The sequence below is a fragment of the Pygoscelis adeliae genome, unplaced genomic scaffold, assembly GCF_000699105.1.
Source record: "Pygoscelis adeliae isolate BGI_AS28 unplaced genomic scaffold, ASM69910v1 Scaffold44, whole genome shotgun sequence".
NCBI classification, from domain to species: domain Eukaryota; kingdom Metazoa; phylum Chordata; class Aves; order Sphenisciformes; family Spheniscidae; genus Pygoscelis; species Pygoscelis adeliae.
Window position 1 is genome coordinate 667,929 of NW_008824761.1, and position 25,734 is coordinate 693,662.

Below are 25,734 nucleotides of genomic sequence, written 5' to 3' on the forward strand. Positions count from 1 at the left end.
CAGCGAGGTGGAAGAGGGTTTTCAACAAGTGCGGCGGTCTGCCGGGGCCCCTCTCGTGCTTTAGTATTATTTATAGCCTTTTAAAGAAGCGCTGCTAATGTAGGCATTTTAAAATAACCGTCTCTCCTACCTTTCATCTTCAAAAGGGTTTTAAAGGCAGTCATTCAAATTTATTATTTTTTGTCCCGAAGGCAGCTCGTACTCGAAACCTGCTGCTAATAAATTTCAGCGCTACGATATACATTTCCACCATACGCTGTGAAAATGCTGTTGCAGAAATAGCTCAGAGGAGAAGGAAGAAGGGGAGAGGAAAAGAGAGAGCGACAATTGACTCTCCCCCCCCCCCCCCCCCCCCCAGGGGCACGTTATTTTCTTCGGATGAGGCAAGTTTCTATTTACTTGTTTTGAGGTGTGGTTTCGACGCAAAGCATATTTCCCTGTAGACACAGGACGGTGAGCTAAGCTCCTGCATGTTTCACTGAAGGAGGAGAAAAAGGAGGGACGCTGTCCTTCTGTGCAACACCGAAGGGCTCAGGTTGTATGGGAAAAGTACAGCATGTAGCGGCGCCTTGGAAAAAACCCCAAACTTTCCACCTTTCTCCAGGCCCTGCCAGCCCCGCGCTCCCAGTTTGCAGGGAGAGAAGCTGCGAATCCACTGAAATGTTGGCAACCTCCCCCTCCCCGCATTTATCCCCTATCATTTATAGACAAGGCTCTTTTTTTAAACTTAAAAAGGCATTTTTCTGCTTAACCTGGCACTCCTCCCCTTTGCCTTCCAGCTCACGGCAAGGAGGGTGTCTCAGAGCCTGCATGCAGAAAGCTAATTACAGAACCAGGAAAGAGTTCAGCATAACACTTCTTTACACAAACTGTCTGTTTAGCAATATGTAGCCGCTCGATGCTTGTTATTACTAGCATAGATCCGGCTACTCCTGTCAGCGTAGCATTTAAAGCCATGCAGGCTAGTTTCCATCCGACACTAACACGTCCTGGGGATTCATACAATATGTGACTTCAGTGTCCTTTTCTGAAGACTCATTGCTGGCATTTCTTTTCCCCATTCTAGCCTAGAAACAGGTGTTTTAACAGATTTTAAAATCATGTTTTGTTTTTGTGTGAATGCCCTTCACATAACCCTAGTTTAGGGTTATGCTTCAAACTACGTTTTTTGACTGCCCTTCATGTACCCTATTTCAACCCAGTCAGGCTTTGAACTATGTTTTTGACCCTCTGAAATGACAGGTTTGGTATAAACTGCTCTGTAACAGCTTTAAAAATGCAAAACTAGTAATATTGCACTATGCTGTCGGGAACATAATTCGGCTGTAATTCTCCTAGATCAGGCACAATACAGGGCTAAGCATCATCTGATGTAGTGCGTATACTAGTAACTTTGAGACATTTATGTAAATTGTATGGCTGTAGTAACTGAAATGTTTCTGAGACTTGCATACTTTACGTATATGTTTTACCTCCATCTGATTAAATGAATGATAAACAGATAATTTCAAAATTGGTTTTTTGTTTTGCTTTGTTTTATGTATGTACATTTATAAAGGGCCTGCTCTGGCAAACACTTTGGCAGGTTAATTAGAACGGTATCGCGGCGTAAAGCTCTGTGTATACTTAGACATTTTCAGAAACAGCTCTGAATGTGTCTTAATTTTTTTAAAAGGGATATAATTAGATCTGAACTGCAGGTAAACAAATCCAATCCCATCGCCATGTTTTTGTGCTAATGATGGGCCCGGTCCTACAGCCTTTTGCCAAGCAACAGTCAATGGAAGATTACTAAAGAGCATATATTTTTTTTATTTTAGCATTTCTACTGTCACTAACAATTAAACAGGCAAGTCAGATCGACTCTTGTTCTTGCTCAGGTTCGCTGCTTATCTGACCTACACAGTGCTGCACTGTTTAGCTTCTAGATAGTCTAACTGAATGCTTAGATTCAGACAAAAAAAATTATTTGCTAACCTGTTTTAAGAATTTCCATTGTTATTAGATTTTATACTTCTTTGAAGAATTTTTATTTACCAATTTAAAGTCAGTAATAAGCTGCTAGCTAACATCATCTCCTAAATTAAATTGAAACGAGAGTTTGTTCAGAATTAATAATCAGAAAAAAAAAATACAAGTTTACAGTTATAATAATTTTGGAATGTTTCTGCTTCTTCACTGATTTTGCAGACAGAGTTAGAAGTGAGTTTACACCTTAACAGATTGCAGCAGAGAACCGAGTAAGCTCTTTTAAACGCAGCACAGTTCTGTCTGTGTAAGACGTTCGGCAGAAGCGCTCAGGAGTTACGGTAAGTGATCGTTCCTCTGCAACACAGTTCCCTGAGCATCTTGTAAAAACGACAACTCAAGGTCTTAAGTTACTGTCCCACAGAGCAAACAGGAGAAATAAAAGGTTGAGTGGTAAGCACCTAGAGCTGGGTATGTGAAGGACACCTTCCAGCGTCTCTGGTCACTGATGAGAGAAGTGCAACGCCCTGCGCTCGAAAGAGCATTACCAGGTTCAGTGAAAAGGGGTTAAACTTTCTGAAACTATGTAAATGCTGCAGGTTCTGAGTGGGCAAGGATCCAGGCTTTCTGAATGAATGTAGACTGAATTACTTTGAACTCTCTTGTTCTGTGCATTCCTCTTCGCTTAGTAGTGCTATACCCATTAGGGGAGGCAGGAGAAAACAAGAACAAATGTCAAGTCCCAGGCGGTCGGGAGCTTGGCAGTGGTGGAGCACAGCACTGCCTTGTGGGAGAAGGGTTGGGAGCAAAGGAGCTCAGGATGGGTGGAAGGGGGGACGGGATGGATGGAGACCGGCTCCCTGCTTTCCGAACGCATCGGCTCCGCCAGACATAACTCTTAGGGGAGGTACTTGTGTTCCACTGTCTTGGTGGGGAGGAGAAGGGCCAGAGTTGACGGGGACCTGCACGTGCATTGTTTGGAGGGGTAGGGAAGGAGTGGAAAGACATGGATGAGTTGTTTCGTAACGATGAGGTGAGGGAAACCTGAGGACCACAGCTGAACTGAGCCAGACTTGAAGCCATAGGAAGATGTCTGATAATAATTTGAGGAGCTTTTAGCACATTCAGAGGCCTGTTCTGAGTCAGCAAATACCCACCTCATTTTTTTCATGTAAACTTACTAGAGAAGTGGAAATAATAAATGCAAAATCAGTATCCGTCTGTACTTTTGGCCACCCATTAGACTCCATCTCCCCAAGGGAAGAAACGGTTTCTCTTCTTACTTTTGACTTTCAAAAGAGAGCCAGTACGATCCTTTTACCTCAAGAAAGTAATTATTTTTCTCATTCTAACTTTCCACTGAAAACAGGATTGCACCAGCCACGAGGTACCATCTTAACTCATGACAGGCTTTGCAAATGCCACTCACGCTATATAATACAGCACCACCACAACGAGGAATGTAGCAGGGTGACTTTCTGTTGAAGTGAACGTGAAAATCATGAAACGATAGTCTATTGCTGTGTAGCTTTATCTGTTGCCATTTCAGGATTAGCTTATGGAGGTGTTCCCTTTGCTTACACAAAGGCAAGCCCGGTTCCTATTTTTCATTTCACTTTACCGAAAATCATGTGATAGACCCTATGGCGAAAAGGATACTCTTCCTGAAAGAACAAATGGCACTCCCTCATTAATTCAGCCTGGCGTTTTGAGTAAAAATGCACTTCATCTTGACTTCTTTCCCCTCTTAACATTTCAATAGTCATCCAATTGCACCTTTTAGCTCTGGCATGCAAAGTCATACAGTCAGGAAAATACCTCTAGTTCCCCTTGGACAAGGCTTTGTTGTGAAGCATGTACAGAAAGTGAGTTTTCGTTTTGCCAACCCGCCTGTATACCCTCGGACAGTTGTGTAAAAACGTCCCGTTCCCAGTGGAGTCCCTCAGGATTTCTTTGCTGCGCTGCCGGGAGTGAAGAGCATACCTTCCTGAACCAGCTCGGCATTTCTCGTCACTGGAATTGAATTGGCACATTGTGTCAGGTAGAAACCTCCTCAGTAGAGTGATCTCCAGCTGAAGAACTGGATTTGGCAGTTTTTTAGAGAATTAAGATATAAAAATAGCAAAACAACCCAATTCCTCTCTTCCTCAGGCCAAGGGAGAGTCACCATTGCAAAGCTCGGCACAGACTTTATATTTATAAAATGAGTGGTGTACACAAGCTTCTCTTTTGCACAGTTAAAAATGAGGCACAACTTTTAAAGTTATGTTTGAAGTTTGCTAAGATTACTAAAAGCACCCAGATGCAGTTGTACTTGTGGTTTGTTTTTATCCTTTAGCTAAACATATTTTTTCTTCCACTCTAAGATGAGTAAGTTAGAATAGCAGTGAAGGTTTGTGACAACTAAATGAAGGTATGTAAACTTACCCACAAATAACCGTTGAAAATTTTTTTTGCAGCAACAGGTAAAGATCCTACCATGTCTGCATTTTCTGTGTTTTGACCTGAGTCAGCCTACACTGTATAAAGCCTAATTACAGATTAATTATATAAATATGCCTATGCAGAGATCTGTTCAAGTATTTTCCCTCAAGTTTAACTTGAGCATGTGTGTATACACTTGCATGCATCAGTCTGATTTGCTATTTATCAAGGCCAGTGCTGACTTGGCGGAGCAGATGCTTCAAGATGGAAACTTCAACTGCTCATTACTTGAATTCTTGGATTAAGAATCATCAACCTGTCTGGAGGAAACAAGACATCTTACTCAGTAGCTGAACCCAATCTTTACTCAGATTTTAAGGAGTCTTAATAACTTTAGGTAACAGCCTAGTATTTCTCGGTTCCAGGTACATTTCAAATACTTTCAGCCCACCTGAGAAGAGGAAGTACAGAAAAATCTTTTATTGTTTCCAGTTCCTTTTTTTGACCTCTATAGGTTTGATGTATGTCTGAACTGGAGGCTGTTTATTACAACAGGCCTTTTTGAGAACAACAGGTCACTGACTCAGCTTTAAGGGATGAGCGTTTCTTGTATTCTCATCCGTTGTCATACAGCTGGTCGGCTCTGACTTCTTGCATGGTAGGGCCAGAAACTCCAACAGCATGCTCCTTAAGCATGTCATTTAATTATTTATGTATTATTAGCGCAGATGGAAATTGTACATGGGGTAATTACGCAAGATTAATTAAAATGCATACTTAGAAAATAACATTCACTGGTTTTGGAAAGGTGGTTTGCCTGTCACTTGGAAGTTTGGTGGGAGCCACCACCACTCTTCTTCTGCCTCCCCCATGCAACATGGAGGCTGCCTGCTTTATAAAAGCAAATGCTGTTGGCAACATTTGTTAGCAATAGGTGGTCCTACGCTGGTGTTTAACTGCTTGAATATATGAGACAAACCCACATTCCTTACTACTAAAGAAAGCATTTTTGGCTTCAGAGTGTTTATGCTGAAAAAAATCTGTTAACAAACGCTAACTGTAAAACTGCCATACTTGCATGTTTTAGCTGAAATCTCCTGATTAGAGAAATAACGTGGAGTGGTTTGGGTTTTGTGAAATACTGGTCCACCAGCTGGGAGATGGAGCCTTTACAGGCTCGGACATGGCAGAGGGGATGGTCTGGCTGGACAAGCTAGGAGGGCATTAAAGCAACGGCATGCTACTTGTTTAACAATCTCTGGGAGCATAATGAGGTAGGGCAGCGAATACTCATTTGGAACTAAATCCTGATGTTGAGAGCAAAAGTAATTAGGGGATGCGGTCAGAAAAAATTCCTTCACCTCTTATGCTGCGTTCTTTCAAGCAGGGGAAGAAAGGATAAGCTCCTTAATCAACTGCCTATAATGTGCAGAAAGAAGATCCTGGGGACTTCAGAGCATAGTATCTACAGGGTGCAGTGCGCTGCTTACTGCGGTACGGGGAGCACTGCGGAGACCCTGACAGACCACTTTGGCTATCCAGGGACGCTAATGACCCTGTGTGGCCATGTTCCCTGTGGTACCTGAACTGCCTTATTCTGAGCAAGGGTAGGAACCTAAATTTCAGTGTGTCACGTAGCTATACACTTCGTGGTGAAGCAGGAGAGTTCATGCTATTGGCGCTAATGTCTTCACAATTTCTAAGATTAAGCGGTAGTCTCTGTACTCAATCTTGCATCCGGCATAGGAGAATTCTGCGCTAGACAAGTTTATAATCATCAGATCTGATAACTGGTCAAAAAAAGGGAAACTTTTAGTGGACATCCCAAAATGATTATTTAATCATACTGTCTGTAATCAGCAGAAAGGACCGAAACAAAAAGATATTGACTTGGTGATTTAAAAGGGCTAATTTGACAAAGCTGAAATAAATAGTAGGCTTAAGTAGCGACCAGTGAATAATTAGGCAGAGCCTGAGTGAGGTGAGTACGGTCCTCAAAGTCTACAATCCCACAGAAGCTAGTCAAAACAAAACGCCCCTTCCTCAAAAGAACGACCTCTTTCCTTCTGCCTCTTTAGAGGGCATTTTGTAAAGCAGCTATAATTATAGATACTCAACAGCTGGGAAGAGAACTAGTAACAGCAAATATAACTTTGACGGCAGTGATTATGGAAAAATAATATGGAGGAAGAAAGATGCCTAAGAAGTCAATGACCTGCATTGAAAAGAACATCTAAAAAAAGCCCATGAAATGTATTAAGAACTTTAACAGTTGCCTGTTTTTAGATAAAAGATGTAGAACTGTTCATAAGCAAGGAGAAAAAACACGCTAAATATTCCTGTGCTGTATTTGGGAAAGGAGTAGGTAATGTATGATAATGAAAAAATATTTTCCATTTCAACAGTAATTCAAGAGCATATGAAAACAGCTACTATAAATGGTCTTAGATGAGTATGTCTGGATAACTTCTCACCAAGAATTTTAAAAGAGCTGGTCAGTGAGCTTTCAGGATTAATATTCAGTAATTGTTAGAATATTAGACATGTTCCAGAAGACTGTTAAGAAAGCTAGAGTTATAACCAATGCTTAAAAGAAAATGTAAATTAAATGATGCAGGTAATTATAAATTTGCATTGTGACATTAATTTGGGCAGCTTAATGTTAATAGTCAATGTGGGGATTTATTAAAATAGAAAGATAATATAATTTATTCCACTCAGTATATGCTTATGAAAAACAAGACCTTGTTGAGCTACCTTTGAATGAAGTTGGTCACAAAAGATAACAGAGTTTATGCAAAACACATTTTTGTAAAGTATATCACTTGATTCAGCTCAATATTTTTGAATAAAATTCCTAATTGACAAGACTCAACTTTTTTCAAATGCAATATTGCCGGGTTGGTGTATAAGGTCACATGGGGACTGGTTTTTAACAACAAGCTATTTACCTTTTTTAAAGAAAAAATAATAATTGATCAATTTTACTGAGAGTAAGCATGGGGGAGAAATAAATAATGAAGGTGGGAAATCTGCCTACTGAAACAACAAACAAAGCCCTAGATTCCTTGGTACGTTGGATGCTTCTAAACTATACATCTTCCAATGAAGGCATGAAAAGGTTCTGGGCTTAATAATAACTAGTTAGCTCAAGATGATTCCTCAGGTGGCCAAGAAGGGTGTAAATCTTAGATGCCTAAACAAGTGAAGCTCATGTAGAGCTGTTATACTGTAACTGGCACCAGTGAGGGTGTTTTACTGAAACGCTCAACCATTTTCAGCATCCACAGTTCAAGAGGGGGTGAAATCCATTCTCTCACATTTGCTGTTGAGCCTGCACCCACTTGTAGTGTCTACTGAAGTAGTCCGTGTGTAGGCAATGGAGAGGGGTAGGCCTCCAGATGGAAGCGGATGCTACTTCCCTCTTATCGTGGTTTAACCCCAGCCGGCAACCAAGCCCCACACAGCCACTCGCTCGCTCCCCCCATGGTGGGATGGGGGAGAGAATCAGAAGAGTAAAAGTGAGAAAACTCGTGGGTTGAGATAAAGACAGTTTAATAGGAAAAGCAAAAGCTGTGCACGCAAGCAAAGCAAAACAAGGAATTCATTCACTCCTTTCCCTCGGCAGGCAGGTGTTCAGCCATCTCCAGGAAAGCAGGGCTCCATCACGCGGAACGGTGACTTGGGAAGACAAATGCCATCACTCCGAACGTCCCCCCCTTCCTTCTTCCTCCCCCAGCTTTATATGCTGAGCATGACGTCATGTGGTGTGGGATATCCCTTTGGTCAGTTGGGGTCAGCTGTCCCAGCTGTGTCCCCTCCCAACTTCTTGTGCACCCCCAGGCTACTCGCTGGTGGGGTGGTGTGAGAAGCAGAAAAGGCCTTGACTCTGTGTAAGCACTGCTCAGCAGTAACGAAAACCTCCCTGTATTATCGACACTGTTTCCAGCACAAATCCAAAACATAGCCCCGTACTAGCTACCATGAAGAAAATTAACGCTACCCCAACCAAAACCAGGACACCTCTGAAGACCTTAATTCTGTATTGACCATGCAGTAAACTGACGTGGTCATTTTAGGAATGCAGTTTTCAGTCTTTCCTACTTAATGGCCCCCTTTTTTTTTTCATTAAAAATAAAAAAGCTTGTATAATGAATTTAAACTTTTTGCCAATAAGCTTGCTTTTCTTGGTTACCTCTTGAGGAGTCCTAGTAGTTCATGAGCACAAGCTCACAGACTGATAGTTGTTTAGAAGGACCTTTTCCATACACACTTAAAACTTACGTGCAGTATAGATGCCTAAACAGAGGGAAAACTGTGAGAATGGATTCTTTGAGCTATGAGATAAAGATCTACCAAGATTGGAGGTTGAATGGCTGGAGTTAAACCTAGGCAATTCCAATCTTGATTAGTCTCCCGAAGTGAGGTTGCTTCAGTATCATTGTTTATGTTCCAATGGATCTTTTTTGTTAGTATTTGAGAATCGCTCTGAAGCAGCTTATAGAGCACTAACATCATAGCTCAGGAATTCCTGATTTAAGTAAACTTGTAATGTGTTTTTGTTGCTTCATTTCTGCTGTTGTGCACCCCAATTCCACGATCTGTTCAGAGGAGCCATCCCAACTCAAAGGAGCACAAAGAATTAGGTAGTATCTCCTGTCTATCTAAACAGTATGCCCCTGGGGAGAAAAAAAAAAAAAACAGTTGGAAGGAACCAGCCCTTCTACTACCAGAAACGGCTGCAGCAGCAGTGAAAGGATGATTTTCAGTCAGTCAGACTGAAATTAAAATTACGACAGGGTTCTCTCTTGCTTAATGATAAGGGTAATAACTCAGATGACCATTACATTTTTCAACATATCCTGGTAGCTTGATTGACATTTTTTGAAAAAAAGAGGAAGTTTAGGAATGAGCAAGTAATTTCAAAAAATGTCAAATGCAAGTACTGATTTTCCATGCATCTGCCTCAAGACTAAGTGAGGTTTGACCTCCAGTGAAGACACATTAAACATCTTTCAATAGTGAGCTGAATAACTGGATGTCACTTGTCAGGAAGGATAACAGCAAAGTAGAGATTACAAAAACCTACCTCAGGCTGCTGTAGAAGGGTGAGTCAGGAATTTGAAAGGTGCTTCCTATGAAAGCTTCTGAAGGTGTACTTGATTTTTCGTCCCAATCACATCATAGAAGAGGAATGTCATTTTGTAATAAGAATATTTAAAATCCTGACCTTAGTCAAAACTCCAGAAGTCAGAGAATGAATTTGGACTCACCAGCAAAGCTAAAAACTCACCAGAACATCTGCTGCATTTAGTGGCCATCACAAGGTCTTAGTTGACCGATAAGAAAGATGAACGAACCAAATGCTACCAGCCTCAGAGACCAGTCCTCCACTACGAGAAACCTGATCAGCCTTGATAAAATGTGGCTGCACACAAGTCCTATCTCCTGTTCACTTGGGGGCTTACAGAGTTGGTGACAATATTCATCTTGCTGGATGGGGAAATTTCTGTATTTCTAATCGTGTACTGTAATGAAAAGGCACAGCTGCACCCCCCTTCATGGTTTCTGTTTGCCTCATAGTGAACTCCTCCCATCAAGGAAGCAACTGCCTCCACACAGTTTGTCTGGTTTCATTTACTTAGGTAAGGCATAGTCAGAAAATGACCGATTCGCCAACACAGGAACGATCTAGAAATAAGATGACAGGGGAAAAATGACAGTGGTTATCGGTGATGACTCAAATGTCTATTCACAATAGGGCTTTAGAACTGACATATATCTATCCAAATGCATGTGCACAGGAAACGTCCCTCTTCTCAAATAAGTAACATAAGAAAGGTGTCCATTAAAAAAAAAAGGTCAAATCAAATGTTACAGAAAGCGAAATATCTAATGACATAGGACAGTATTACAGATCTCACCTTAGTTTAGCTAACTATATTATTCCCATGAGCTGAAGATGCATTCAATTTCAAAATCTTTCAGAATGTTTTTAATTTCAGTTCTCAGACATACATTAAGTAGTAGATTACGTTAAATAATATACAACATAGCTAAACAGTTAGTTAACACAATGTTGCTTTTTTCCCTCATTATTTTCTGCCTTTCTCAAAATATTTAGAGCCTGATCAACAGAAGTAAGTAATTTTTCAGTGAGAAAAAATGTGAAACACTTCATTAACATATTGGCACTTGCAGCTTCAAGTGCTACTCACGTTATTTTCTACAAATCATGCTGGAAAAAAATAGCAACACAGTATTCAGCAAAACATTCAATGCAGCTTTTTCTACACTTATTTTAAGGATATTAATTTATTCAGGTAATTAAGGATATTATTTTCCGAAAAGAGATTTAAATTGCAACCATCTGTTAAAACCAGCTTAGCTAGTTTCCACTTGTAATATACTAATATTTTTTGAAAACTTAACTTTTTCATAATTTTTGAAAATGCTTTTTAAAATATTAAAAAAGGAAAATAAATAAGTAAAAAGAAATGTTTACTTTCAGAACAAGAGACCAGATAAAAAACCTTTCTCCATTTTAATGATATTTTGTTAGGTTTTTTTTTTACTAGAGCAGCTCTAGATAAAAAATATTTATGTATTAGAATGTTCACATTTGACTCCTAAGTATTCTTGTTGCTGGATGACTTAATGAAAGCTTGGTCTATGTCTATTGTGTTACGGCATGGAAAACTGCAGTTCATGAGTGTATAGCCCATTTCAAACGCATTACTTGACCGGTTCATAACATGCTTAGTTAAGCTATGGAGCCTGCTTACGCATGAACTTGTAACTAATGTGGCAAGTTGGATGAGGCAAGACTTTTAACAACACATCTTAATCCCTGTGCTGCTTGAAAGATATAAATAAGATAAAGGAGAGGAAAAGTTGATTAAATCTTTTAACAAAACAAGGCTTCTTTCTCTCTAGATTGCATATTGATAACTTCGTAGAGTAACAAACTACAAAGCTTTTTTGAGTGATTAGAAAAACTTGCTTCTGTGCAATTCAAGAGTAAGGCCTAATTATTCATAAATCTGGCACACGTTATCGGGTACAAATTGCCGTAAAATACTACATAACTGCATGTAGCCTGTGGAGAAAAAAATAATCTGTATTTTATTGCACCAGAGAAACAAACAAATATTAAGACATATATTTTGGCAGGACCAGGATAAAAATCACATCTTGTTCTACATGTTTTGAAGTGTTTTACCATGCAGCACTACAGTTTTTCAAATTTGAAGTTTTGTACTCAGACATGACTTTACTCAAAAGGGAAAGAAGTAAAAGTGGAAGGGAGAAAGAGGATGTTAACTCTTTTCCTTTTGCTTCATGTTAGCATTGCCAGATCATGTGAATAGAGCAGGTTGCAATTGCACAAACTGTCTTTCATCAATACCGCATCTGCATCCATCCCTGTTATTTTAAATCTTGCATTAAAACAATTATTTTAACATAGTGAAATTCACCTATGAAACAATTATTAATCACAGTAGGTTAGACCAGCTTGGTCCACTGTGTTCTATCAGCAGAAGCATTTTGCAATGACCCATTGCAGCACTTCCAATCCAGGTGACGTTATTTATAGTATGAAGCAGTGGCAATAAGCTTTCCTGGTATCTAATTTAAGAAGAACAAAAAAAGGTCTATGTTCTTTATCCCAAGGACATTGTGGTACCATTAAACTAGTCTCATGTCAGTGTTTCTTTCAAAAATATCTCACTGAGAGACAGTGTGATGCAACGCCTGCTTCTCTCGACTCTGAATTCAGGAGTGAAAACAGTGCTCACGGAAAGCTGAGTAATAGCCAAACAGCCAAAGAAGTTGCCTGTTCACACTGAATTACGCAACTTAAGGAATTCCCCTCTACAAATACTTTGTTGAACATTACTGCATTATATTTTTAAATATCCACCCTCCATCAAATGCTATGGCCCCATAATTTGCTTTATTGGATTAAATCTACTCTTACTGGCAACCTAAAACTGAAAAGTAAGTGCTAACCTTTGCAAAGTTGAGTGTTGAAGTAGTCATGGTAGCCATACTCTCTAAGATTTGTCCAAGGTTCCTTACTACTTCATGAAGTTAGGTGCTTAAGAATGGTATAAATAAAAACTAGAAAACTGGTATTTTTAAAGTAGACATCAGAAAACGAAGAAGGAAGAGGCATATATTAAATTCAGTGCCCTGTCAATACACAGGAGCTTTATGTAGTCTGTATGAGGTGCTTCAAGCTAATAGACTGGAAGCTCTGAACTTTGTCTTGGCTGTTTCTTTCCAAAGCTGAAGGGCTGAAGGTCACTCCTTTCTTCAGAAATGCTCCCATCATTTTCTTGCCCAAAGTCAACTTCTGTGAACACTCAGCGGGGATGATCAGATTCAATCCTATCCACCACCTGAGGAAAACGGTAACATACTCAGTTTCCTATGGAAGCAGTATAACGACTAGAGAGCACTGTGAAGCCAATAGCCATGCCAGTTCTGTTCAGACTGGGTTCCAGTTTCTGGTCCAATAAATACATGTTCAGGGTCACACCTGTTCTTATTACCAAACCCAACAGTTGGTATTTCATACAGAGTGAAGCACTGTTAGTACTGTCATCTCTCTATGTAGCAGTAGGACTTGGCATTGTCACGACTAGGACAAGTCTAGGTGGCCACTGAGAATGCTGGCGTATCTGTACTTTTGGTACCTCCATGGCTGAGTGGCACCAAAGCGGAGTTTTAAGAACCTTACAGTTACATCTTCATGTTTTCAGAAATTAGAAGTCATAAGAATAAAGAACACAGAAAATCTCTTGCATGAAAGAATAACAAAAAACATCGCTGAGAAGGTGGATCAGGTATTCCTGTTACCAGAAACATCCAGTGAATCTGAAAGCTAGCATATTAAAGATACTGTATATTTTTATGAAAACTAGGGCCATCATTCAAATCAATAAATGTGGTGCTGTCCACTGTTGGCCCATGGGGAGTTTGCACATTTCTGTCATGAACCTGACAATTGTTGGCGATAGGACAGTAGATCAGACAAGCCCATGAAGATGATGTAGTACAGTAACCTTTACATTTTTAATAAAATTAATTTCAAGATACTTTATTGGCATTTCATTCATAACCAAAAGCACCTTAAACATGGATGTTCACAGAAAAATATTTTGCTTTCTATTAAAAATAAATATAATTAACCTCAAATAATTTAACTTACATTTATGTTAAAAATGTATATGTATTTATATATAATATTTCAGTTTACAACTACAAAAGAATAATAGTGAATTATCACAGATTCTGGATGTTACTGCAGCTGGAAATGTAAGAACTTTACATAGTTTGTTTCTTTGTAATTTCACAGAGTTTAATGGATTGAAAGTACTCTGTACTTGTTTTTAAGTCAGTCAGCTATCAGAATTACTATCATGGTGTAAATTTACTTGACAAAAGTTTCAGCCTGTACAGATTTGAAATGGCACGTCAGAATGAAAAACCGCTATATTTCATAGGATTGAGTATTTGGTTTTCATTGACAACAGCTCAAATCAGCTCACTTAGGTTTCCCTAAGGGAGGTTTCAGACAGTCTCCATTGTGTAGGAGGGCACCCTAGCTGTGCATTGAGATTAGCCTGCCGAGATTTTACGGGGTTGAGAAAGAAAGGTAAGCTCCCTCCTGCTGTTGGTAAACACTGTTATTGTTCTCCATTCCCTGCTGAATGGAACAAATGCAATTCTGCAAAGTTAATTACTGCAATAATGAAAGAAATGACACAAAATGACAAGGAATGTGCTAATTCAGTAAGACTCAAGTCATTGACATATCAGTCCCTTTACTGCTCGTTGTTACTTCCAGGCACGTACTCCTTTACTCATAAATACTGAGTGGATTTTGGGGACTTAGTATTGAAGTAGTAAGTTAATAAAATAAAGATTAATGTGTAAGAAGTGGTGCCTAATGATCTCTTAGGAGTTGTCTGGTCAGTACCTGAGAGCTGAACACAGAAGATCTCTGATGAAGTGTCTGAAAAAAAGGACTTAGCTATCCTTGCAGGACTTGCAGCATGTTTCCTTTCCAATGTCCAAGAATGAAGACTCACTAGAATTTTATTTATATGCTAAAATAATTTAACCCCCGAGAAGGAAAATGTGGCAAATGAATAGACTGCACCAAAATATGGTATTTTTTTCCTTGCTTATACTTCCCACAGTATCACAGAGGAGATGAGTGATACTAATTTTTGTGTGAACATCTTACACACAGCTCCGGATGACAACTTGTGAATCTCTGTTTACACGGCTCCACTGGCACTGGGAGCTGTGTGCTTGGAAACCACAGGCCTGTGAAACGTAGAGTGACAAGTCTCCTGTATGTGCGGCACTATAGCAGTGACGGGGAGCACAAGAAAGTTTGGGCACAGAAACGACCCTCTCTCAAGGTGTCAGAGAGAACTCGGTAGGAATATTTCCAACTGTTTCTTTTAGAAAGGGCCACTGCACTTTGGTAACAATCCCGTTTAAAATCCACATAAATTCTAGATGACAACTCCCTCGTAAAAGTCAAGCACTACATTGCCAGGCTCTATCTTGTAATAATGCACAAAGAAACAAATTCTTCTGAAGAATTGAATAAGATGGCAAAAGAGAAAGTCTTGCATGCTGCAATATGTATCTCTAAAATCACGATAAAAAGGAGCACTGGGAATTGCTAACAATTTCAGCTACAACACTGAATAATCTAAGTAATCCTTCTTCTATTTAACCAAAAGGAAAAATGAAAAGACTTTCATTGAAATACAGTCATAAATTCCATCCATAAGACTTTTCCTGCAATTAAGTTACATTTACTGATCCACTACTCCTTAAAAGAAGCATTAACACAAAGACTTCAATTATTCATGGTCAAACAAAGTTGATTCTATTGCTTCAATCAAAGCGGCATTCTCTTTTACAGTGGTTATTTCTGTAGTATCTTCAAAAAGGGTACACAGTCTATGAAAACATGTAAGTTTCTGAGTAGAAGCTATTTCCATGGTCAGTCCTAACTTTTTGCATTTAATACTTCTGCATTTAATATTTCCTGCTTTCACGGGGATGAAATTTGCTGGGTTTTTTTGTCCCCTTCATCCTTTAAAGAGTAAGCTGATTAAAGTTCACCATTTTTTTGAACCCAGCTCCAATGTCCTGAGAAAAAGGAGTCTCTCTCTCAAAAAAAAAAAAAAAAAAAAAAAGAAAAAGAAAATAAAAATATGGGTATTTACTGTTACAGAAAACTTAGCAGTGAGGAAAGAAACCCAGGGAACTCTGCAAAATGAACTCTGTGGAATGAAGTTGGTGGTTCTTGTGCTGTCAGCAGAGGGCTTAAAGAGCTGCAGAGGGTCTAACATCTGTGGAGCCATACCTACTTCTACTGCTAAAAGCTTCTGCAATACCCGCCACTCACTCTTCCATAATTCCCAACTGCTGTCCATTTCCGCTAGCGATGCCATCCCCCAAGAGTTAGCACCTTGTACTGCTGCTGATTGCTGCCCAGCTTCAGTCTGAAATACCCTAAGTGTAACTGCCTTAATTAAGCTACGGAAGTATGCGTTTTAAAGGTCAAGAGTTCCCAATCAATCCTAGGAATTTAAGAAGGGGATAATATTGCCCAAAGACGCTAAGCAACTAAGCAAAACTTGATCTTCTAGAGATACTTGTTTCATTTTCAAAGGTCGAGAATGAATACAGATTCTCAAAATTCTTTGGTATAAGAAAATACCAGGGATACATTTCTTTGACTCACTAAAAAGTCTGGCATGCGTTCTATTAAATGTAATGTTAACAGGGAGATAAATTCTTTCCTCAGTAGACCTCCCTAATGAGAGCAACCCTGAAAGATGACAGGCTGTTACAGACTCAAACCGTTGTGTATAAATCTGTTCTCATGTAAACGTGCAACAGACTGACAATTGATTGAGGCATATACATAATAACATAAACACTTCTTCAAAAAGTAATAATTTTTTTCTAGAAAGTCATGCTCTCCGAGTCATGTTCAGTTATCCTCAAAAGGATAACTGAAACGGAAAATAACAGCTAAAGTGTAAGAGGTAGCAAATCGTATCCCAGAGATACTGACAAATACTCAGACAACTAATATTTGAATTTACAGTTGTTCCTCTTTTACAAGGTTTCATCACTGTTTTGTAAAGAAAGTCTTGAAAGGGAGGAAGACTACAAATCCCAATGACATATTGTTTCTTTGCCCAGAAAATATTTAGAAACTACAATGCCAGTGAAATATGAACACAGGATTCAGCAACAAGCCTTAAAAGTTTAGGTCCTTATTAAAAAAAAAAAATTCATGTTTTCAATTTTTTCCTCAAACGAGAGATTTCCTTGATGCTTTAGAGCTTCTTGGCTTCTAGCAAGGGACAGAAAGGTGAGAAAGCAATTATAGTGTTAAAAAAAAATCCTGACCTGCTCTAAACCAACTGTCCTTCCTTCTTTCCTGTTCAGCCCGTATACTTACAAAACTTATCACTTAAGTAACACCAACTTAACGTACCAAGAAATGTAATAGTGGACAGAGATTTTTCTCTCTTTGTTCCCTTTGGTTGGAAAAAGAGGAACTAAGGATGATTATCTGGGTTGGGCACTTCAGTCACAAGTTGCTTATGTGCATGACTACCCTTAGAAACTTCTCTTTACTTCATTATTTTTGACTCACACCTCATTGACACAAGGCCTACTACAATGGGAAACTGCAAAGACCATTTCATGATGAAGAATTTTGGAATAATTCATTTGACAACTATGTTTGTGGGAAATAACCAGTAAAAATGCTGTACAGGTAAGGCAACTGAACCTTTTCATTACTTAAAGAGCAAAAAGGTTCATTAATTTTTGCTGTAGGGCATTCCACATTTTAATAGTTATATTTAAGTGACATTCTAGCTTTCACATGAAAAGCTTAGAAGGTCTCCTCCTAGATAATTAATTATAACCTTGGAGTCTAGTGAGGAGACACAGGAAAAATACAAATTCTTCAACTGGAAAAAAAAAATTTCACAGGGACTACATGGATTACAAGAATTTACCAGCAGCATTATGTGTTATCAGTATATGCTAACAAATTATTTTATTTTTACAAATTTAAAGATGGACCTTGTTAATAATATTCTGGCAGGGTTTTTTTTAGAAAATGTCACTTTGTCATCTGAAGAACTGTTTAAATGTCAATAAAATTTCACCGCAAATCAGCCTAATTTTCAGTCAGCCTTCCTAGAAAATCAGGCTGCCTGGAGGACACAGAAATTTACAATGCACAATTCATTCTGGAAGCATCAAAATGTTATTGTGTATTGTATTTCCATGGAAGAATTAAACACTTTGTGTCTTTTGGATGGTAAGAAGTAAATGAATGTCACTATCTTATGTTAGTATATTTAAAAATATTACCATAGAGTAATTTAGGTTGGACAGGAATTCTGAAAAATCAGTCATCTAGTCCATCTCAAAGTCAGGTCCAATTATAGCAGGTTGCTCAGGACTTTGTCCAGTTGAGTTTTTAGTATCTCCAAGGATGAAGATTCCATCACCTCTCTGGGCAACCTGTTCAGTATTTGACCACCCTCACAGTAAAAACTTTTTTCATAATAGCTAACTGAGTTTTCTAGTGCTCCATCTTGTGTCCAATGCCTCTTAACTCTATCGCTGTGCACCTCTAAGAGGAGTCTGGTTCTGTTGTCTCTGTACCATCCCATTAGGTAGTTGGAGACTGCAACAAGTTCCCCCCTAAGCCCTCTATTCTTAAGGCTGAACAAGTCCAGTTCTTGCAGCCTCTCCTTCTTCATCAGGTGCTCCAGCCCCTGATTATCTCGGTGAATCTCTGCTGGACTCACTTCCATATGTCAGTGTCTTGAACAAGCCCAAAACTGGATGCAGCACTCCAGATGTGGTCTCCCATGTGCCAAACGGAAGGGAAGAATCACTTCCCTCCATCTGCTGGCTATCCTGTTGTTAATACCACCCAGGATGCGGCTGGCTGGCACATTGCTGACTCATGTTCAATTTGTTGTCCACTAGGACCTTGAGGTCTGTTTCTGCCAAGCTGCTTTCCAGCCAGTACTGGCATATGGGGTTATTCCACCCTAGATGTAGGACTGCATCTGCTTTTGTTGGACTACATAAGGTTCTTGTTGACCCAATTTTCAGCCTGCTAAGGTCCCTCCGAGACCCTGCCCTCCAGTGTATAGACTACTGCCCTGAATTTGGTATTGCCTGTGAACTTGCTGAGGGATGTTAGTATTCGCCAGTTGCCAGTTGGACTTTGCATTGCTGATCACTTTTCCTTGAGCTTGGTGTGTCAGCCAATTTTCCACCCACCTTATAGTCCATATCTCATCAATTTGTCTATAAGAATACTATAGGAGAACAAATTGTGAATACTTAAGATTCTGACTAGTATCTTGCTTAAAATAGCTCACAGTCCTTCTAGATAATACAATTTATTAATTACTGGGTGGTAACAGACAAACAGGATAGTCTGGGAAGTTAAACTAGGGACTGTGAATCATCTAAAATAGCTATTACAAACTACAAAATTAGTATCTGCATATGGGAGCTGTATCACATGAAAGACGTGTTAATGATTCTATTCACATAAAAATACAAGTTAGATAAAACCCTAGACTTCAGGAAACCAAAGTTTATTCAGGAATGTCTGTACAGATAGGTTTGAGAGCCCAAAGGTTTGTGTATTTTTTTACCCAGAGAACACCCGTTAGTCTAAGAAAAGATACTACCTCTGTCTACACACTTGGCCTCCCTCACTCACAGAATGATAATTTTAATCCTGTGATGTGCAATTGCTAGTGTTTTTACCTCACTCTCTCAGAATTATTTAAAAAAAAAAAAAAAAAAAAGCAACTGAAGCTTACCGGGAGCAGAGGAAGTATTGCTGTGCTTCAAACTGCTGTTTGGAAAATGAAGAAAAGTGTATCTAGGAATCATAAGCTTGATATAGCTCAGTATGGTATAGTAAATAATTATTGTTCATGTCCAGGTAGGAACAATGAATCAGTTGAAGAGATGTTGTCAAGGAAAAAGGAGGTAAGAAAAAGGGGATTCCTCTTAAATGAAATCAGCAATATTTTCAGTATACAGTCACTTAAACAGTATCATCTATATTTATATCATATATAGAAATGTACCATACGCACCATATGCAGTCAAAAGTGCTTTAAAATATTAGAGACCTTTTCTATAGTCTAAATAGATGGTGGGGTGGAATAAATAAGTAGACTGTGTTCTTGGAAGATGGGGCTTATTTTCATGCAATTAAATATGGCAAGTTATCCATTTCACCATTACATGCTACAGTACTCACACATCATGGTTCTATTTTGATTATTACACTGATGTAACTACACTAGAGCAAGTGTATCTAGCCCACTAAGTATCAGCGCTGATAATTAAGATGCATTTTATTGCTTCTTTAGAATATTTTTAATGCTTGTTTGGTAGAACAAATGACATCAGATGACAAACTATACAAATCAAGGCCGATAAGAAATTAATTTTTTTTGCACCTGACATGAATTTCCTTCATAGAAAGTAGGATATAGTCTGATGCTAACTCATGTATGCTTTTTAAATTTCTGAGGCAGAAACACATGTGGCATGAAACACAGGGTCCAAGAAAACCAATACAGAAAAGTTGAAACATGCATTAATTTGAACACTCTGAATAACACGCCCTTTAACTGCCCAGATTATAAATGTGTACAATATGCTAGTGTTTATTTATCTTTTAAAATTCAAATATATGTTAGTAAAATCATTGCATGCATTCTTTCCTCACATTTTATTCACATGACAGATCTAAAAATTATTTTATGAAGCATAAGATCATTTGACAGGTATAAAAGAACAGTTAAAAACAAAACAGTAGTTTGCTTTTCTGGTAAAAAGGGCATCATTATGGTGAAAATAACTTTCTTCAAAGAAATTCAAAGGATTATTTTGAATAATTTTGGAAAAATGCTATGGTGATGTTTTCTTCTGCAGTTTCTTGTACCATACAGGTGCCTCTTTATTTGTCTGTAAAATAAAGAATGTTTTAATTGTGAGACAGTGAAAGTCAGAAAAAAACCATGCACTCTACACTAAAGTCTCTTTCCTATGTAGTTCACAGTGATAATTGAGTTCTTTACTTAAATGCAAATAAATTAAAAAAAAGACTATGCATTTAAGGTTATTATTCTACATATCTGTATTAAATCCTCCCTATTTCTAGGTTATAAAAAGCAGATTATACAGTAAGAAGTAAATGATTTGTTTTAAAACATCTATCCCAATGAAAACCTGCATCAACTGTGCCATAAATAGGTTTCATTTGAAATAACATCATCTGACTTTCCCATTTGAGAAGGGGATGAAACATAGAAAAGAGATCTTAGGTGTGCCATAATTGACCAACAATTTATGCAGAAATACAGTTCTTAAAAATTACAATTAAAAATAAAACAATTCAGTAGTTTTCTGACAGTGTAGAAAGTATTTTAATTGCAGAGAATTATCTGTGAGCAACTTTGCCTTGCCTTCATAATCCTATGGGCTACTGCTACACTGTCAGGATCGCATAACATTCTTGTGGCAAATTCAGTGGTGGTTTGTATAGAGAAAAAAACCTAAAGAAGTGGAGGTGGAACAAGGTAAGGACTATTCTGCTTTCAGAGTTGGGTATAGTCTCTTGCGTTAGTGAGTACTGTCTCTTTTGTCTGTTGTCCCTAAACTTGTCCCTTTCTAGTTCTGTTTTCTGTCTGCTCTCTATTCGTTCTTTCCTCCAGGACTTAATAACCATTAAATTTAAAAATTGACTTTATTCAGCTGGCCTTGTGATCGGGATTCTCATCACATGTTAATCTCCATCTTTCTCTCATTTTTAAGATTTCAGTTACAAAAATAAATCTGCTTTATTTGTGCAAGCTTCTAAAATTCTGGGAATTGACCTAAATTGGCAGGATTTTCACAGGACTACCAACTTCTTTCCGCATCTAAGAAGAAACCCTGCCTACATTTCCTGTATTTCCTCACTCCTGCTCCTCAATATATACACACACACACTCTACTCATAACATGATCAGGGTAGATTTAAAATTGTATACATAGTCTGCGGATCCTGTCAGCTATTAAAATTTTGCTAACCACTCAATATTGTAATATTATAATGACATTTAAAAAAAAATATAGTTTGCTGTGAACTTAAGATGTAGAAACTACAAAGCAACTAAATAACTTCACAAACTGTAACTTATTTCCTCAACATTGACCATTCCCATAAAGAGCTGCAAGTATTCAGCTGAATTAATCATACATCTCCTTCAAGTATGAACCCACATTTTTCTTTTTAAAAAGAGAGGAGAATTATCAAAAAAGCTTATGGCACTTACTCATATTATAGTACTTACAAATAACGTCGGCTTAGGTGTAAATACATTTTCTTCGTCATGTTCTGGCAGCAGTTTTACTGAAGGCTTTGATTTGTTCTTTGCAGTCGCACTTTTTACATCAACATGAGACTGAGGTAAATTTTGTTGATAGTGTTTACCATGTAGACTAATTAGAATCTGTTTCATTGTGGCTAGTTCCTATAAAACCACAAAAGAACAATGCTAAGTTATTCAGTAGAATTACATTTGAACCTATTAAGTATTTATTTGTTAATAATAAATCTATATTCACCAAACTGATCCACAAATGTGTAAGTGGATCAGTAAATCTAACAAGCATGAACATATATTTGCCATAATTAATAAGATTACTAATTGGACACTAGTAAAAGTAAGAAAATAAAAAAGGCAGATAGGATTTATACAACTCAAATTTTGTATTGCTTAAAGGCTGTAAAAGAGAACATCTACTGTGTTATCTCTTTTAACTTAGCTTCCATTTAATTTAAAAGAATTCTTTTGAATTTGTTTTGTCAGGCTGAGGGAGTTTACAAATCTAATTTGAATGACTGCGACAAATTGCACTTTCGACCACTAGGTCTTGCACAGAAGCCTTATAAATGCATTACTAGAAATATATATGTATCTTTATATCCAGATCAGAAAAGAAAAATCAATGAAAAACCTTAAGAGTACCTACAGCAAAAATGAGATCAAAGTGGAAAAGAAATTTTGTGAAAAATGAAAGTTCCAACATGGGAAAAGAAAAACAAGAGAATATAGAAATGCAGACTTTTTTGGATGTCCTAATAATTTGCTTTGTAAACAATTTGGATTAATTAAAAAAGTAACCTTTTCTTACTACGTAGCTGAACAAAACAGATTATTCAAAATGTACAGTAGAATGAGAAAGGAAAAAACATAATATTTTGTGACTTTAACTGGACATCTTCTTTTGTCATCTTGCATCACCTAGTGCCTAATGTTCTCTCCCCCATGTGTAATGGGTGTAATTACTATAAAATAAGTCACAATTTAAAGCATTATTTATTACTATTATTTATTGTACTATTATTTAGAGCATTCATTATTGCAGAACTAGAACAGCAAGCTTAGCAGAAAAGCCTTTCAAAGTAAATTTTAAGCCAGTTTTACATTTTTTAAACTATTAATGTTTTTGTTTGCTTGTTTTTTACAAATGCTGTTGTCTTCAATAAGCAACACTTAATGTATTAGCATTCTATATAATTAACATTCTATCTTATCTCTCAATCAAAACAGGGTAACTCATATTTATAGCTGAATGACAAACATTTGTTATATCTTACTTATTTCTTAATACTTGCCAGAAAATTACATTGATGTACATTCTATTTTCATTGCATTATTAGTAACAAGTTAAACCCCCCCCTCAGCCTTTCAAAACATTCCTGCCATATACCTTCTCTCTGTCCACTGCTGCCTTTAATACAAGATACAAAGTCAAAAGAATCATGTTGTTGCCTTTAAATTGCCCCACACTAACTCAGTTATATGAATGGATGTTACACTCCACAGACCAGCTTTATCGAGTGTACAAATTGTTCTTGTATCTCAGTCATTTAATATTAACTATTTGCATAATTCAGCCATGTGTGGTGGCATGTTGAAACAGCATGACTGCAGAGCAGCTGTTAAAAAGGACTGCACAGTTGATGCCAACATGTTTTTCAAAGTTGTAAACTCTGCAAAGATGTTGCCAAAGCGACACATAGACAGAATTTCTTGATGAAAATAACTCAAGCAAGTATACAGCAAATACATACACCAACACAGGAGATTAAGTTGTACATAAGCAATGTTCTGATGTTAACAAGTGCTGTTCCTATACTTAAACTGCATTATTCTGTGGACCAAATACTTGCACATTTGAACGAGGCAAAACCCAAAAACTGTCACGCAAATTTATTTCAGAAATGGAGTTGAAACCTCTATGTGTAGGGTCAAATTCTCTTGTGTCAAGATCCACTTGGCGGTCTTAGGTCTTCTCTACTTCACAGAATTTGTCCTGCACTTGACAGCCCTGTCTGTTTTCAGACTTGGAATAGGCTCTGGAGACTCAGCTCTCACATGAGCTTCCCCTGTGACAGGAGAATTCTCTATGTGAATGTGAAGCTATGGGAAGGAATGACAGGGAGTGGGGATAACAAATCAGCCCACAACAAATAAATTATTTGGTATCACAGCCAAATTTATCATGAGAATTTAGCTAAAGTTGCCTTAATATTTGTTCTAAAATCCTTCCACATTTAGTGAGAAAGACATTAACAAACTTGGCAAAATAGCACAGGAAACTCTGAATCCAACAGAATCATTGGTATGTGTACTGCTAAACAAGAAAAGAAAATTGGCCCAACACATTTGCAAGAGATTTGCTGTTTTCAACCAAGGAAATACTGAAAACAAAGTTCTGTCTTGAACTGCAGTAGTTTTACCCATCTCTCTAGATTTCTCTGCACCTGAACACAATCTTAATTCTTTGCTTCACTTTTAAATTCTACACAAAGAGTCATTAGCACTACATGCTACTGTTAGCATGCTGCCATGATTCAATAATATTTTCCAATCCTAAAACCTGGCAAGTTGGTCTAGAAAGCTAGCAAGGAAAAAGAAGCTCTGGAGATTGTGCTTAGCAGAAATACGTGAACTTGTTCCAGTGTGAACAGGACCTTGAGAAAAAAGGGGAAAGTCGGTATGGGGTTCGAAATGGATGGGAAGAATCTTTTGTGTAGAAGGACATGTATTAGTTTCAGGATAAGCTAAGTAAAGGAAGCTGTGAAGAGAAATGGATGGTTAGAATTTTTATACGTTTCTACTGTGTCACGTCCACGGTCCTATGTCCAGGCAGAGCTGTGCAAATTGTTTACTTACAGTGTTCTCTTCAGTTACTCAGTGCACTGTAGACACAGTGTTGCTAAAGCCCTGCATGTCCTAGTTTCTCTGTGGAGGTATTTGGTCCTTGCCATGCTGGCTCCTGGATGTATAAGCAAGCCATGCTATGCAAGCTGTGTGTCACTGTGTTGAGGCTTCCAGGTCTGAGGGCTTTGGCTTTGGAGAGGCAGACAGCAATCCTTCTTGGGAGGACACCTCTGAGTGGATTCACCCAGCTCCTCTCTGCGCTGGCTTTACAGCTTTGGTCTCACTGTCCCAAACTTTGGGAACACAAGCACCCACTGCCCGCTTACACAATATTCTCTGGGGATGTGGCAGTGCAGATACATGGAAAACAATGCAGTTAGGAAGAAAAGGTGGGTTAAGATGAAACAAGGAAAAAATTAAAGTATGCAGCTGGCACAAAAATACTGTTTATGTACCATGAGTGTCACCCATTCAAACAAGTTATCAGGACTATAGTCTATTATTAAACATTTTGAAAGTCTGTCCACAGAAACCTGGTGAATTTTTGTTAAGGATGCTAACCTGTTCTGCCTACCAGCACAAATGCCAAAGAACAAAGTAATGAGCTGTGTGACACATTAAGTGGGATTTAACTCAAGCTTATAACACCTAAATTTATGTGTCTAAACTTAAGTATCTACACATGAGCTAGGAATCTAATTTTCCATTACAGACAGTGTAGCTTGGAAAGTGATTCAACTCATTCAGAAGTGGACACCTATTGGTGTGTTGGCTGAATCTTCTTGTAACAACACTAGCCATATTGACTAGGCTGCTATTGACTATAAAGCAAAGAAAGATGCTTACCTCACCACAGACACCTCCGTTTAGATACCTAAATTTAGCTGTCATAAGCTGAATCCATTTCTCACCTCACTCTCCTTATCATTTACTTTTCTCAGCCTTCTACTTAGAATCATAAAATCATAGAATCATTAAGGCTGGAAAAGACCTCTAAGATCATCGAGTC

At 38.1% G+C, this 25,734-nt stretch overlaps 1 protein-coding gene across 1 annotated transcript in view; it reads right to left on the reverse strand.

The window, feature by feature from the left end:
- Positions 1–6,059: 6,059 nt before the first annotated feature.
- PIBF1 (progesterone immunomodulatory binding factor 1) overlaps positions 6,060–25,734 on the reverse strand; it is a 138,632-nt gene continuing 118,957 nt past the window's right edge. Inside the window, exons 16-17 of the mRNA XM_009323526.1 lie at positions 21,846–22,025; positions 6,060–6,182 (exon numbers count right to left, since the gene is read on the reverse strand). Of these exons, the coding sequence (XP_009321801.1) occupies positions 6,060–6,182; positions 21,846–22,025 (303 nt within the window). The remainder of the gene's footprint in view (positions 6,183–21,845; positions 22,026–25,734) is intronic.